Genomic DNA, 16,550 nt, shown 5'->3' with positions numbered 1-16,550 from the left:
CCATCCAAACAAACTTACAAAATATGTTCAAATTATATTTTTATTGGCTCAAGATAGATGATTTTGAACCACTTGAACGAGCTGAGCCACTACCTCCGTAAACAAAGCCGTAGTGCATTCGTGTGACATCAGCACAGGTAGTGCTCCTATACCAATAAAAATTCGTCGATTTCAGCTGATCTATATCAGCCCGTGTTTTTATTGATGTAGAAGCCCTACCTGTGCTGACGTCACACGAATGCACTACGGCTTTGTTTACGGAGGTAGTGGCTGAGCAGAGTTACCACGTAACCACAGATTTCACAATAATTCCCGCAATGTGAGAAAGTACCACTTTGCACTAAATATAGAAGATTATCCAGCTTGCTTTATCATGCATGCGATTTGATTCTAACTGCCAGCAATAATTTATTGAGTAGGAAACGTAGGTCATTGGTAGACTATTTATAAGAAATGCTGAGTTTTTACTAATATTGTGTATTGTTTCTGAGGAAACAATAAAATGTCATCAAACTTACCTGTTTCCATAGCACAGCTTGGTTACACTAAATAGGCCGAAGTCAGTTATCACAACCTTCCCGTTCTCCAAGAAAATATTCTTTGTTTTTAAATCTTTATGAACGATTCCTCTTGCATGTAGGTAGCCCATTCCCTGTAAATGGAAAAATAATAAAGCAATAAATATTTTGCTCCAAAGCCAATCTCTGAAAAGTTTTTCTGAATGTATTTCAAATGTAAATCTTCCCGCTCTTTTTTCGAACATTCTGTCTATGTGTAAACACTGCCATAATAGCAATGTTATTTTTGGCTGCCTTGCTATTCATTAGAAAGGACCCCGTTACCTGAATTACAGCACGAAAAAGTGCAAGAGGACCCAAGACCGTCACGATGAATTTTTTCTAATAGCTCGTTTGAGTTTGAGAGAGCAACTCCGATTTTCTTTTGTCTGCATGTATGTAACCGCATTTACGACCAAAAGCATTGATAGAATTCGATGAGATTTGGCAGGAATATTCCTTTTTCAACTGCGCGTCGATGTATACACAAGGTTTATTGAAATTTTGCATTTCAAGGAAAATATGAAAAGAAATGGTATTCCTCCATACTCCGATATCACTATATATATCATCTACTCTGAAGATAGGATTTATTCATTGAATGCATTACACAGATGTCTGGAGAAGTCGTGTCTATTTCTATAAGGTCTATGGCTTCAATACATTGTTTTGCATTCATGGTATTATTATGCAAATCAGTATCAATATTCTCACATTTGAAAAAACAAATTTAATAGGTGATTAAAAATAATTAAATGAACTAAATAATGCTAAAGTAATTATAATATTTTTGATTGGAAAAATTGATTTTCAAATATTTGAGATATATTTTCATCAGATGGAAAGATTATCACGGAACTGGATGAATTATCATAAAGAATACAAATTCAAACGTGAACTGAGTTTGTTAACATTTAAAACAGGTGACATCAGATACTTGTGGATGAGAAAACTGTTCACAGAGCTACTAGTTTAAATTTAAGAAATTCCAGAACCTAACAAGTTTAGGGATGGAGAACTAGCCCTCGACTCCAGTCCAAACAATGCCAGAGCCATTTCGACAACCTCCTTTTATACACACATCGCTGCAACTCTCAGCCTCCCTGGTGGCAAATTTCTATAAACAATTTGAGCTGGATGGTGAGGAGACCTACGTTCTATAGTGAGGTCCACGTTATAATGGCAGTGAAGAAAGATAGGAGAAAAACGTTGCCAAGTCTCTCCATTTTGACACTGACTGTACACAGATGTTACCTACTCAAATCATCCCATTAAATTTAATCTAATAATTATCATTTACTTGATAAAATAATCAATTTCATGTCAAATTGATCAAGAAAATATATTTTCTTTCATAATTTGATTCAAAAATTTGCTTTCATACCTGAGATCAGATTTTTATTTTTATACAAACCTGAAATGGCGGCTAATTTAAAAAGCTGTGATACAACAATCTGAATTTCAAAACAACAGAAATTGAGTTTTTTGGTATGTATTCTATTCCAATTTCCTTTAAAAATAATAGAAGAATAGAAATCCTATTTAAAAATAAGTAATTTCAATGGATTAATTCTGAAATAACTTTTCAATATTATTTATACCGGTACGAGTAGGTCTAACCTATACGGGTAGGCTAACTTAAGCATGGATGAAGTCGAGGATGGTTAGTTATCAACTTTTAAAATGTCATTTCAGGTATTTTAATTTGTGTTTCTCATACGGTAATGTTTAAAAATTATTTCATTGTTTCAAAAACATTTAAAATCAATTATACGACTTGTGTACTCAAGTATTTTGATAGAATGAAGAAAAAAATGGCGGCTGAGAATTGTTTGGTCAGTTTTGTACAGTCACTGTCAAAAGTGAATATAAAATATTCTGGCAAATAGACAACACTGCAAAGCGAGAGAGAGATAGCGCTATCTGTTTTGTTGTATGTCAGAACAGACAGCAACACTATTGTCAATCGTACACTGCCATTATAATGTGGACCTCACTATATATCGTGATATTGTTGAGATGTTGAATATCCAGGATTATTTCTGTATGGGGTTTGATAGTTATGTTGAATAACAGTTATGTTGATCCATTTAGTTTTCTAATATATGTGGGAAGTGTTTAATAAAAAGGGTGTTTCAGAAGTAGTGTCGAACATTTTAGGGTATTGTTCCTGGATGATAGGAGACTACAAATGTCGTATTTGAAGTGTCCAGAACTCAGCGGTTATCCTTATAGAAAATTTACAAGAGACAAAAACGTTAGCAAATTTTATCAATATTTCAAGGATACCTCATTTATTAAGATTGGTCAGAGAATAACAGAGAAATTAATTATTTTCGTATTGCATGCATGACCACTTTTCACAATTTAAACATCAATATTACATTTTTAATTCCAATTGTATTCAAGATGTATTTAATTCAATTGTATTCAATTGTCATCCAGGAACAATACCCTAAAATGTTCAACACTACTTCTGAAACACCCTGTATAGTTGTCTTAAATTGAGCACAGGAAAGTCTGAGAACAACAGCGACGTGGGATACCTGGACTCTTTTTAGGATTTTTTTTATAATCGTGCGTTTAGTAACAGCAAGAGGCTCCAGGCAAGAAGATGATACCCCTATCCAGACAATGATACCATACTATAACACTAGCTGAGCATATTCATGATTATTCTTCCACTTAATAAATAAATAGAATGACTCGCCTGCGATATCTGTTGCGCGACTATTGTGGTCTTGTTCATATTGAACTTGTCCTTGCAGAGGTGGATGTGTGTGTAGAGCGTCATGCCTTTGCACATTGACGTCACAATGGCGAGCCTTGGGGGCTTCATGCAAGCGCCCATGAACAGCACCAGGTTCTCGTGACGTGTTTTCCTAAATGTTGCCACCTACACAACAACAAAAGACAATACAATACAGCTAAGATCTAAGATCAGAAATACAGCTAATGATCTGGGTAAATAAATACCCAGCGGGTAAGTAAATATAAATTGGGTATTTACCCAAGGCCTGGGCTAAATATCCCTGGGTATTTATCATTTTTAATTAATTTTGATAACATCATTAATTTTTGGGTACTATCAAAGCCACTTGAGAGTAAAGTGCAGGCAGCTGAGATGAGATTTCTTCGCTGAACTAATGGCTAAGACAGAACAGATCACATCAGGAATGAGGATATACGGAAGGAGCTAAATATCTTCTGCCTGAATGAGAGAGTTGCATCGTATCGTCAGCAATGGAAAGAGCATTTGGAACGAATGTCAGCTGATAGACTTCCACTTAGAATTTCCAAGTATCAACCGGTAGGCAAAAGAGACATAAATATGCAGGCCACGAGAAAGATGGCAATGATTATTACTTATTATAAAATAAAAAAACATTAGATTATAGTGGTGCTTATGATGATAGTGATGTTATTAGATTAGATTATATTGATGTTATTAATTTATACATTTATTTATTATTTTTATTCTAATTACAAGCTTAATGTGAGTTGGAACATGCAACAGTCTAATCTCTGTTTAACCTTCCGGCAGTCGCGCTGTTGTAAAAAGTACAACAGTGTCAGTTTTTTGCTGCACAAAACTATTGAATGGGGTGGTGTCAGTGAATGAGTCACCTATGCATTCCAAAACTTCCCCCCCCCCCATCACTGAGTTGCAGTATCAACCGAGCAATGGTTCAGTCTTTTGGTTCCATTTATTAGCGACAGTGAATAAGTCGCACTGTGCATAAGATAGGGAGAGATACGGGGACTGTAAACGAACCAATAACACTGAATTGATGTCTTTGCTTGATGTACCTTATTGGGCTAAGAAATGGTGATCATCCAAATGTTCATAGGCGTAAAATAATCCATGAAGATGGAAAAAGTAATTATTCAATTAATAAATATGTTTTGGCTGTAAACAGAGTACATAACACTTTGAAAATTGGATGTTGTAAAAAATACAACACGCGACTACCGGAAGGTTAAGATCTCAACAGAGAATTAATTTGGAGAATTTTTGCCCAATTTTTCTCAGTTTCAAAATTTATTCGCAGTTATCTTTATCAATCGCATTAAAACTTCTATCAATTCCTCCATTACAATAATAATTTTTACATTCAAATAATGATTCACTATAACCTAATATTATTATCGTCTACAGAAGCAATAAAAACAACCGTCGAAAAATAATTTACTATTAGCTGTTTCCCCATCAAATCTTTACAGATGTCAAGTTAATCCAAATTATTTGGTTTAAACCTCCTGCTTTGGAGGTTTAAACTTTCCCAGAGTTTAAACTCAATACAGAGTTTAAACTGATACTGTGCAAACGGAATTTTATTTTAAACCAAAAAAAAAAAAAAAAAAATCCAGATTTTTGTGTGATTTTTTTTCTGTGGAAACGGCCCTTAATGAATAAATAGAATGACTTGCCTGCGATATCTGTTGCGCGACTATTGTGGTCTTGTTCATATTAAACTTGTCCTTGCAGAGGTGGATGTGTGTGTAGAGCGTCATGCCTTTGCACATTGACGTCACAATGGCGAGCCGTGGGGGCTTCATGCAAGCGCCCATGAACAGCACCAGGTTCTCGTGACGTGTTTTCCTAAATGTTGCCACCTACACAACAAAAAATACAATACAATTTTCAGAAATACAGCTAATGATCTGGGTAAATAAATACCCAGCGGGTAAGTAAATATAAATTGGGTATTTACCCAAGGCCTGGGCTAAATTTCCCTGGGTATTTATCATTTTTAATTAATGTTGATAACATCATTAATTTTTTGGGTACTATCAAAGCCACTTGAGAGTAAAGGGCAGGCAGCTGAGATGAGATTTCTTCGCTGAACTAATGGCTAAGACAGAACAGATCACATCAGGAATGAGGATATACGGAAGGAGCTAAATATCTTCTGCCTGAATGAGAGAGTTGCATCGTATCGTCAGCAATGAAAAGAGCATGTGGAACGAATGTCAGCTGATAGACTTCCACTTAGAATTTCCAAGTATCAACCGGTAGGGCAAAAGAGACATAGGCAGGCCACGAAAAAGATGGCGATGATTATTACTTATTATAAAATAAAAAATATTAGATTATAGTGGTGCTTATGATGATAGTGATGTTATTAGATTAGATTATATTGATGTTATTAATTTATACATTTATTTATTATTATTTTTATTCTAATTAAAAATGAATTAATTCCAAACATGCTAAATTTTTCGTGAAAAGATTCTGGAGTATTGGACAGCTTAAATGCAAAAAGTGTTGTAAATTATTATTTTTTGTTATTTGTAACATCTAAATTCAAAAAAAATGGTTTGTATAAATATTGTTGGACAGAAAAATTTGTGGAAATCTAGAAGATATAACCTCATTTGGACTTTTAATGTTGCATAAATTTGGGAGAGAAATAGTACAAGACATTCTTAGATTTTCTCTCCCAATCTGTGCTTCATTGTTAAAAAAGAATAAATAAATTACAAGCTGAATGTGAGTCGGAACAGGCAATAGTCTAATATCTGTTTAAAAGAAGAAGAAGAAGAAGAAGAAGAAGAGAAGAGAAGAAGAAGAAGAGAAGAAGAAGAAGAATTAATTTGGAGAATACTGAGTTGTCTTTTTGCCATTACTATCCTCCAAGGATAGTGAAATGATGATGAAATGTATTCAACAGTCTTTCATACAGTCCCAAATAGCATTTTACTTCTTAGCATGATTGACATAAATACCCAAGTGCTGCATATCCATAACCAATGAAATGAATCATGACAGTTCAATTATCAATTCCATAAGATTGATGACTCACTTCCAGCTTGAATGCCTCGAGCGTCTTCTCGTCATCAAGGTAGTTCATGTTGAGCAGTTTGACGGCGACATCGCCGTGCCAGTTGCCGCGATAGACTGTGCCAAAGTGGCCCGTGCCAATCGACTCGCCAATCTTCAGCTCGTCAAACGGAATGTCCCACTCCCTCAGCGACAACTACGACAACAAACAAGCAATTTTCACAATTATATTATCTAATTATCTTTCTAATTATCAATAAATCAGTGTTTTTTTGACAATTTCTTAGTTTTTTTCATTCAATATGAATAATTACCACAATATCAACTTCTCAACTACACAAAAAAAAAATTTCACAATCTTTCATTGGATATAGAATATGTTTCAACAAGTGCTATAGTGAGATTCACGTTATGAAGTCAGTAGAAATGATAGGACTACAGAGTTGCCGATTCTCTACTACCACCACCTTCTATAGCTGATTCAAGTAATTCCGGCATATATGAAGTAATATTAATTGTTATTATTTAGCCTATGGCAGCGTATACACAACAAATACATAGCTCATGAGTCTCAAATGCCTAGATATACACTGTATATTTCCAATTTCTTTGAGATGTTGTGTAGTTTTCGGTCAGGAGAACATAAGTTTGTCTGACCGCCATTATTTGCTAGTCCATTTAGCGTTACCCAATGTGCTCCATGGAGGCGAACTAGCGTTAAACATAATTAAGTTACAAATCTGATTGCTGGAACAATTTTGAGGTTAAAGAAGGTTAAAACTCAATTTTCAATTCTCACAGAAAAAAAAATTTTTTTAAATCATCTTCACCATTACAAATGTCCAAAATTGCTTCAAATTGTAATTTATCACATAGAAACAATCCAAATAACTTGAATAACTTGAAATTTGCAAAAAATTTGAACTAAATATTAATTGTTGATTTTTGTTGATAGTAATAAAATTCATCTCAAATGTTTTATATTCGTCAAGAAAAAATTCTCATGATTTAATTTTCATAATAATTATTGAGAAGATATATTATTTTGACAGTTCATTATACTGTATTTCTTCATAGCTAACAAACGAGTTGGCAACAGTGCGAAGGAAGAAAAGGATAGAGTTATGTGATTTGTCTAATGACAGACAAGGATAGCAAACCAATGTTAAACGGGTGCTGACTTTAAAACTCGAATCTCTCTATAGACAAACATTGACTTCATTGAGAATGAATTATGTATAGACCACGGTATATAGAAGAAGACGGTAGGTCTCATTTATGTTTGTGCTAAATTTCCGGTGTAGCTGACGTCATTTTATATCCGATCGTCTGTTTTTAACAAATAAGTTTCATAAATTGCCAATAGGTGTTAAAAACCTCGGTTGGTGCACTACCTCCGTAAACAAAGCCGTAGTGCATTCGTGTGACGTCAGCACAGGTAGGTCGCACACATTTCGTGACCTCGTGATGTTGCAAGACTGCAACATCTGTAGGGCTCCTACACCAATAAAAATTCGTTGATTTCAGATTTCAGCTTATTTATATCAGCTAGTGTTTTTATTGGTGTAGGAGCCCTACCTGTGCTGACGTCACAAGAATGCAATACGGCTCTGTTTACGGAGGTAGTGGTTGGTGGCGATGGCAATCTAGCTGGCTGGCCACTGCGCACACATTTCGTGACCTCTACCGTTTTCATCTAAATGCCGTGGTATAGACTATAGACTTATCTAATAGACTTATCTATTGAGAATACAATATTAAAGACTGCAACATCAATGCTGATCGTTCAGCTAAGAAGCATTAAAAGTAAAGTCGTATCACTCTTCACTCATTATCATTGTAGCCAGTTACACCCACATAGATTTTTTGCCGTCCTTATGAATTCTATCAGATTAAACGGAACTTGACAAACATCATCTGTTTGAAATCATCTATTTAATCTAATAGAATTTATAAGGCGGCAAAAATCGTGCATCCAAAAATCGATGTGTGTGTAACTAGTCTAAGACACTAACAAGTAATATAAAAGTCAACACTATCATTATAAATAGAGCCTACACATACATCATTCAAGTGTCACTCATGTTTGCACAAGGAGTAGACAGATCGAGGTGAAGCCCCAAACATATGTTCAAATTTGAAGGTTGTCCATAATAAGAATTGGTTATAGAGCAGTAAATTGGAGATGGGAAAAAGGTACAGTTATGGAAGAAGAAAAAAAAACCTAGCAAATTCGAAAAGAATACGATTTTTGAGAGATAACAACCAACTGTTTTCTCAGATCGGTTAATCCAGTCACTCTAGATCTGTATGTCTCTCACTTAGACCAGTTATAGAATAGACACGCCTCATACTGAAAGTCGAAGCCAACATCTACTGCCATATCGCCCCATCGTGACGTCAGCATTGTATAGAAAACTTTTCTTTAGAGTTTGTTTACATTATTTTCCATAGCAGATAGTGTCTATTTCAGATGGATGTAAATTATTAAAGAACTAAAATTATATAATTAAGAACTTTTAATTATATATTATATAATGCTGACGTCACGATGTGGTGATATGACGGTAGATGGCTTCATCGACTTTCAGTATGAATATATAATGGGGCGTTTCTATTCTATAACTGGTCTATCTCCCGGTTTATTTTACTCAAATATAAAGTATAATACTTCCTTTCTATATTTAATCATATTTGTAACTCTATTTTATCAATAACTTGCTACTTCCATGAATTTGGGTAGAGTTTCAACAGATTTTGGACAAATGTTGACTATTATTAAATTATGTTGAACATTACACTATTTACACTTACACTATTCTGGCGGGGCCAAGGCCTGTCGGCCGGATCTCCATCGGACACCTGACTGTCCTGCGAGTCGACTCGGACGGGCGTCCTGTCCGAATCACTGCCCGACACCGACACAGTACGATCCGAATCCTGACAAACGACAAACATTCAACCACTGAGTAAGAAATCAACCACTGTAGTGGACAAGATATTGGAACAGGGTTCATTCATGGCAGTGAAATGAGTATTCATCGTAGATATAATAATTGACTAAGAGATAATCGAATTAACTTGCCTACCTATGTTCCAAATTTCAAGCAGGTGATTTGTTACTTCAAGCCAATTACTGTCGACTACTGTCTATTATTAGGTTACTGTTTTGGCTGTAAGGACAAAACAGTATGAGAGACTACTAGCGTCACATAGCTTCACGAAAAAGAACTACGTGGACTATTGGTTTGAGTTAACAGTGGAATTTGGAACATAAACGCCCTATACAATGAGATATCTTCTTATGCTATTTTTCTCTATGGTACTAGTTTATATGACGAACAAATGATTGAGAACAAGTAATGACGGACTAACAAAAATGTAATATTTATCATGATTTATTAAATAATGAAATTTCAAGTTTAATTCTCGCGTTTGTTATGCAACCCCGTTCAGTAGGCTAGAATTTACTTTTAGTGCACCAGTGATATAGTGCACTTATATCGATAGTATCGAGTTAGGTTAGTTGAGATAAATATTTAGATAATGGGTGTTCGGAAAGCCACTGTGCATCAAGTAATTCATTTCCATAATACAAGTGCACAGTGACTTTCCAAGCACCCAATGGTATCGATTGTCAATAATTGACCGAGCGAAGTGTGGTCTAAGATTCAAGTCGACGGTTTGGCATTTCTCTTAATGTTTAAATGTTTATATGTTGCGCATTTACGGCGAAACGCGGTAATAGATTTTCATGAAATTTGACAGGTATGTTCCTTTTTTAATTGCGCGTCGAGGTATATACAAGGTTTTTGGAAATTTTCCATTCAAGAATAATAATAAAAGGAAAAAGGAGCCTCCTTTATACGCCAATATAAGAGTAAACATCTGGTGTGGCGCACTCACACAACTTTCCTTGCCGTTATGAAAATTGATCACCTGACGCTAGTGTTCACGCGCATGTCAAGTCAACTTGTAAACAAAGATCTGAGCCAGATGGTGACAGGACAATAACGCTGGAGACAAACGAGGTCTGCTATCTCTTCAAAGTGAATGGTTTAATAGAATCAACAGTTGCCAACAGTTTGCAATTGGATGATCACATTTTCTCGAATTTCGAGCTTATTTTCAATTTTAGGTGGAAATGTTACTGAACATTAAGTGTAGAGATTTTCATGCTCAATCTTTACCACTCAAATTTTTTTGTTTAATTTGTATCTGAAGCCTGATAATTGGGAATCTAAAATCAAACTTTGCAATGATGGGGCGGAGCTCATGAAATTTTTACAGATATGGGACTTGTGGCAGTTAATAGAGCTAATCAATGAATATTCTAGGTATTAATTAATTTAATCAAAATCGTTGGAGCCGTTTTCGAGAAAATCGCGAAAAAACCTGTTTTTGACAACATTTTCTACGTCTTAGCCGCCATCTTGAACTGCATTTGATCGAAATTGTTCGTGTCGGATCCTTATATTGTAAGGACTTTAAGTTCCAAATTTCATGTCATTCCGTTAATTGGGAGATGAGATATCGTGTACACAGACACACAGACAAATACCCAAAACCACTTTTTTGGACTCAGGGTACCTTGAAACATATAGAAATTTAGATATTGGGGTACCTTAATTTTTTCTTACCTATGGTAATAGGGCAAGGAAAGTAAAAATCAGACTATAGAATATTTTTATTCATCATAAATCAGCTGACAAGTGATTACACAGATGTGTGGAGAAGCCAGTCTATTGCTGTATTTCCATAAGGTCTATAGTTTCAATCAGGTACTTGTGGATGAGAATACTGCGTGAGGTCTACTGTTCACAGAACTACTAGTTTAGTATCGATACAATCAAATGTCGATATTCAAATATCGATGGTATCGAATATAGATAGTTTTTGTGAACTTACCTGCGATCGCTCGAGCGGGTGTTGCTCGTGTGTAACGACATCTGGAAACTCGAATCGTGCCTCAACGGTATCTGGCAGGGGGTGGGGGGTGGTGCTCCCCAACACCAGGGCGGGACTGGAGGGGGTACTCGAGTTGCAGCTAGAGGTGTTCGAACTCGAGTCAGGTCCACCCTGCCATTCAAACAACAAAAATTCAATCATTCTCAACAAAAATAAAACAGAACCAAACATATAATGAGACATCTTGAATCAATACGTAGGCCCGCCCCGTTGCACAAAAGTCTGTTAAATATTATTTGAAAATATACATATTTTCAATATGTGTTGAAACTCAATCCTATTATTTCCCTCATAACGCACACTGAACAGTAAAATTTAAAAAGCAATGAACAATATGAAAAAGTGCGTAACTAAGGTCCGCCGCAAAATCGACCCACGCTAATCCACGCCACTCTAACCCACGCCGTGGGATGTTTTGTAAACCATTGTTATAGAATTATTCATAATCAATCAGCTGACAAGTTGATTATTCATTCCATGCAATACACAGATGTCAGGAAAAGCTAGCAATGGTTTACAAAACATCCCATGGCGTGGGTTGGAGTGGCGTGGATTAGCGTGGGTCTACTTTGCGGCGGGCCTTATACTATTGAGTTAAAGGAAACATTTGAAAATTGAATACAAAATAATAACGGTGATTAAATGACGGTTGAATGCCACGAAAAGCAATCAGAGGAGCAAAATACGTTTTTAATTAAAACTTAATCACAGTTGAAATTCAACAGACGTATGTGCAACCGGCCTAAAGGTGCGCTCGAAACGAGTAAGACGCGGTAAAGATCGATGCCACTAAATAGCTGTGGAAAGATAAGAAACATTTGGAGTCATTGATATAGGATAGATAAAATGGATGATAGAAGAAAGCTAGTGAGCTGAAATCTAAATTTAAATTAATTAATATTTATTTATTTATTTATTTATGACTGCAAGCTGATGAAAGTAAGCAGAAGACTCACACGCACAATTTTGAATCTTGGTAAATCACGAAAATAAAATTCTATTTAATAGAATTGAGGGCTCTGAAGAGCCTGCTGACGGATCACCCTGTACTCACTCCTTTATAGGAGTTCTATTTTTGGAGAGCAGGGTGGTGAGTGCTTATTTTATTTGATTTCTGCCTTGGGTCAGCTGTTTTATTTCACTTTTTCATGACGTGTCCCAGTATATTCACAAAAGAAAAAAAAATAGCAGCAGAGACAATATATGCATAATGAATATTCACCACAAAGACAACAAGTCTGGGTGTGGGGAATGAGTTCTTTGAACTGCATTATATTAACCTAACCTAACCATTTACAATGGATAATAAAACAAAAGAATAAGTATAAGGACCTTCACTTTAGTGATCCTTTTTATGGACCTAATTAGTTTTGAACTAACTAAATACTAGATTGATTGAATGAGGAAATACTACAATAGTAATCCCTGGCTCAAAAATATTGGTAGCAAATTACTAAAACGAAAGTGAAAACTTTTCAAACTACTATTAGAAATGACTGTTGGCTTACCGGGAATGGAGGCACATGAACTTGACGACGGGCTTCCTTTCTCAACATGGCCGACGGAAGATGACTAGGAGACGGCCTTGGAATGGTGGGTGATTGGTTGGGTACATGTCCTACAAAATGAAACGCCAATTTATTCATTTCTTGCTGGATGATACCCACATAGGATCCTCATTTACTGGATCCAAATAAGTATTCATTTGTACGGGTGACATGCATGTAATCACACAAAAAGCCTGTTGTGTCTATAGATATAATAAGTATAATGATTGCACATTGTTAAATGAATAAATAAATCTCAGTTGATGAAGAATCAGCACGGGTCGGAAACTTCATTACATCCAGTTTCAAGTTCATCAAGATCCTATTGCTTCTAGAATTACGCTTCCCATTCGTTGATATTGCTGACAGTTCCAAGTGAATCTCACCATCATAGCATACCCTATCTAAGTACGCCATGACAGTCCGATAACGTATATTCATTTAATTAATAATGTATTAATCAGTTGAATTAATGAATAGATTATACATCAACATCATTCATTTCTAAAAACATATACAATATCACACAAAAATCAGTATTGAATACACTCTGGTATTGTCACAAAGTAAAATTGTGACGAGAAAATAATAAATAATATTATTGAAAGACGCTCGGCTATCAGCAATGCTAGCCGACCGCGGAGATAAGGGAGGTACCGATGGCGCACCATCTTCCGCGCATCAAGACGATTTCCACCGCCTCTGGCGGCGGCTCAACTCCATCCCCTCCACTTTGGGGGAGTATTTAAAGGCCGGACGAGCCCCAGACCACAGCATTCCGCTCACAACCTTCCTGCTCCTGGTACAGCGGCCCGTTGGCTGCCGTACGTCCCCGACCTCCTGCCCTGGTACAGCGGCCCCTTGGCTGCCGTACGTCCCTGACCTCCCATCTCCCTAGGGCACAGCGGACCGTTGTCTGCCGTCCCTGTCCTCCCATCTCCCTAGGGCACAGCGGACCGTTGTCTGCCGTCCCTGTCCTCCCATATACCTAGGGCACAGCGGACCGTTGTCTGCCGTCCCTGTCCTCCCATCTACCTAGGGCACAGCGGACCGTTGTCTGCCGTCCTGTCCTCCCATTTCCCCAGGGCACAGCGGACCGTTGTCTGCCGTCCCTGACCTCCCATCACCCCAGGGCACAGCGGACCGTTGTCTGCCGTCCCTGACCTCCCATCACCCTAGGGCACAGCGGACCGTTGTCTGCCGTCCCTGTCCTCCCATTTCCTCAGGGCACAGCGGACCGTTGTCTGCCGTCCCTGACCTCCCATCACCCTAGGGCACAGCGGACCGTTGTCTGCCGTCCCTGTCCTCCCATTTCCCCAGGGCACAGCGGACCGTTGTCTGCCGTCCCTGTCCTCCCATCTACCTAGGGCACAGCGGACCGTTGTCTGCCGTCCTGTCCTCCCATTTCCCCAGGGCACAGCGGACCGTTGTCTGCCGTCCCTGACCTCCCATTCCCCAGGGCACAGCGGACCGTTGTCTGCCGTCCCTGTCCTCCATCTCCCTAGGGCACAGCGGACCGTTGTCTGCCGTCCCTATCCTCCCATTTCCCCAGGGCACAGCGGACCGTTGTCTGCCGTCCCTATTCTTCCTTCTCCCCAGGGCACAGCGGACCGTTGTCTGCCGTCCCTATTCTTTCCATCCCCTCAGGGCACAGCGGACCGTTGTCTGCCGTCCCTATTCTTCCTTCTCCCCGGGGCACAGCGGACCGTTGTCTGCCGTCCCTATTCTTCCTTCTCCCCAGGGCACAGCGGACCGTGTCTGCCGTCCCTATTCTTCCTTCTCCCCAGGGCACAGCGGACCGTTGTCTGCCGTCCCTATTCTTCCTTCTCCCCAGGGCACAGCGGACCGTTGTCTGCCGTCCTATTCTTCCTTTTCCCCAGGGCACAGCGGACCGTTGTCTGCCGTCCCTATCCTTTCTGTCCTTCCTTTTCCTACTCCACTGGAGCGGCACCGAGGCCGTAAGGCCGATACAAAATTACATCAAAGTGGTGTCATCAGAGAAGAGAGCGACCTTCACGCCGTCAGAAGCACCAGGAGGTGCTGTTCACGCCAGCTGAGGCACAAAGAAGAAGGAAGAGGAACTTCGACTTGCCTCCTTTCCCCGCCCACATTACGACTGAGCGAAGTCATCCAGGAGCAACACCTGGGTATCAATCACCTACCTCTGAAGCTACTCAGGGTGTACGTGATAGATTGGCGCCCAACGTGGGGCACGAGGCAACGAAGTAAGAATCATCATGAGTGAACAGGGCGAGTCTGATTCAGATGCTCGACATCAGGAGCTGACAGAGGATCAGTCAGTTGAGGACGTAAACCCCGAGGTGATAGCTGACCCCAGAGTTTCCTGGATCTATAAATTGAAAAAGGAAGAAGCGTTCAATCTTCTACAAGATTGGGGCATAGTGTCATCTGGAACACTTGCTGAGTTGAGAAGGTTGTTAGTAGAACAACATAAGAAGATGCTGTACGTTATCCCAGCCTAAGACCCGGAATAGTGAGCAGAAGCAGTGGGGGATCTGGACACTCAGCAACAGGTACTCATGCTGAAGTTGGAACCAACATTCACACAAACCCCCTCATGGACCCAGGGCGGTATGTGACAAAGTAAGAAGCTGGAGACTGTCATTCGACGGCCAATCAGATGCTCCCAGCTTCTTAGAAAGGCTAGACGAGCTACAACAAGCCTATGGGCTCACTGGCAACCAACTACTAGTTGCCCTTCCTGAATTACTAGTTGGTAAAGCTACCCTATGGATGCGTAATCGTCGTGACCAATGGAGATCATGGGACAATTTCGTGACAGATTTCAGATCACGCTACTACCCACTTACCTATGAGGAGGACCTCGAGAATCTAATTCAGGCAAGGAAGCAAAAGGAAGGTGAATCGTTTGACGAATTTCTCGAAGATGTACTGACACTCATGAGACGTCGAGGAGGTTTTACAGACGAAAATAAATTACAGAGAGTGTATAAGAATCTCCTCCCACGGTACAAATTGTATATTCGGCAATCAGATGTTCATAGTATCAACGAATTGGAAAAATTCGCGAGGGAGTATGAACAAATAAAAGCAGAGGAGAAACAGAATAGACAGAATTCGAGAGTTCACATGATTGAGGACACGAAAAAGATTACAAGGCTCAAGGTTGAGACAGTTATAACCCCTACTAGTAACAGACCATCTCTTAGTGAGTCTGAACCCATGTGTGGGCAATACAAGAGACCGGGGCACTGGAGATCACACTGTCCCGATATTCCACCATGTAAAAGGAGCGGAAAGAGAGCACTGATATGTGTCTGTGATGTGCAGAAGGAGAATAAAACTCCGAACAAGACAGCAGTGATGCGAACGGCACACAGGATTCCTGTGATTGAAGAGTCATCAAGGGACAACAGACTATTCATTACTGTGACAATCGGAGGTAAAAAGTGTCGGGCATTGCTAGATAGTGGCGCTGAAGCTAATTATATGAGTAATGACGTTTATGAAGTTCTCAAAAAAATAGGGATGATAAGGAAGGTACCAACTCATCACCACGCGATATTAGCTGATGGACGATCTACCCCATTAAATGGGAAGCTGACAACTAATGTAACTATAGGACAAATCACAGTTCCACTAGTGGCGTCTATAATGGAAGGACTTGGACAAGAGTTGCTATTAGGAATGGAATTTATGCGTGAAAACAGA

The 16,550-nt window shown here is 38.7% G+C and overlaps 1 protein-coding gene across 1 annotated transcript in view; it reads right to left on the bottom strand.

Annotated features, from left to right (window-relative positions):
- Positions 1-16,550, bottom strand: part of LOC111062870 (kinase suppressor of Ras 2) — a 49,961-nt gene that overhangs the window by 9,297 nt on the left and 24,114 nt on the right. The window contains 5 exon segments of the mRNA XM_039436374.1: positions 519-652; positions 4,989-5,174; positions 6,365-6,538; positions 9,157-9,282; positions 11,251-11,421. Of these exon segments, the coding sequence (XP_039292308.1) occupies positions 519-652; positions 4,989-5,174; positions 6,365-6,538; positions 9,157-9,282; positions 11,251-11,421 (791 nt within the window).

The sequence above is a fragment of the Nilaparvata lugens genome, chromosome 10, assembly GCF_014356525.2.
Source record: "Nilaparvata lugens isolate BPH chromosome 10, ASM1435652v1, whole genome shotgun sequence".
Classification (NCBI taxonomy): Eukaryota; Metazoa; Arthropoda; class Insecta; order Hemiptera; family Delphacidae; genus Nilaparvata; species Nilaparvata lugens.
Note: the sequence above shows the minus strand (reverse complement) of the source record. Positions and strands in the feature narration are given on the sequence as shown.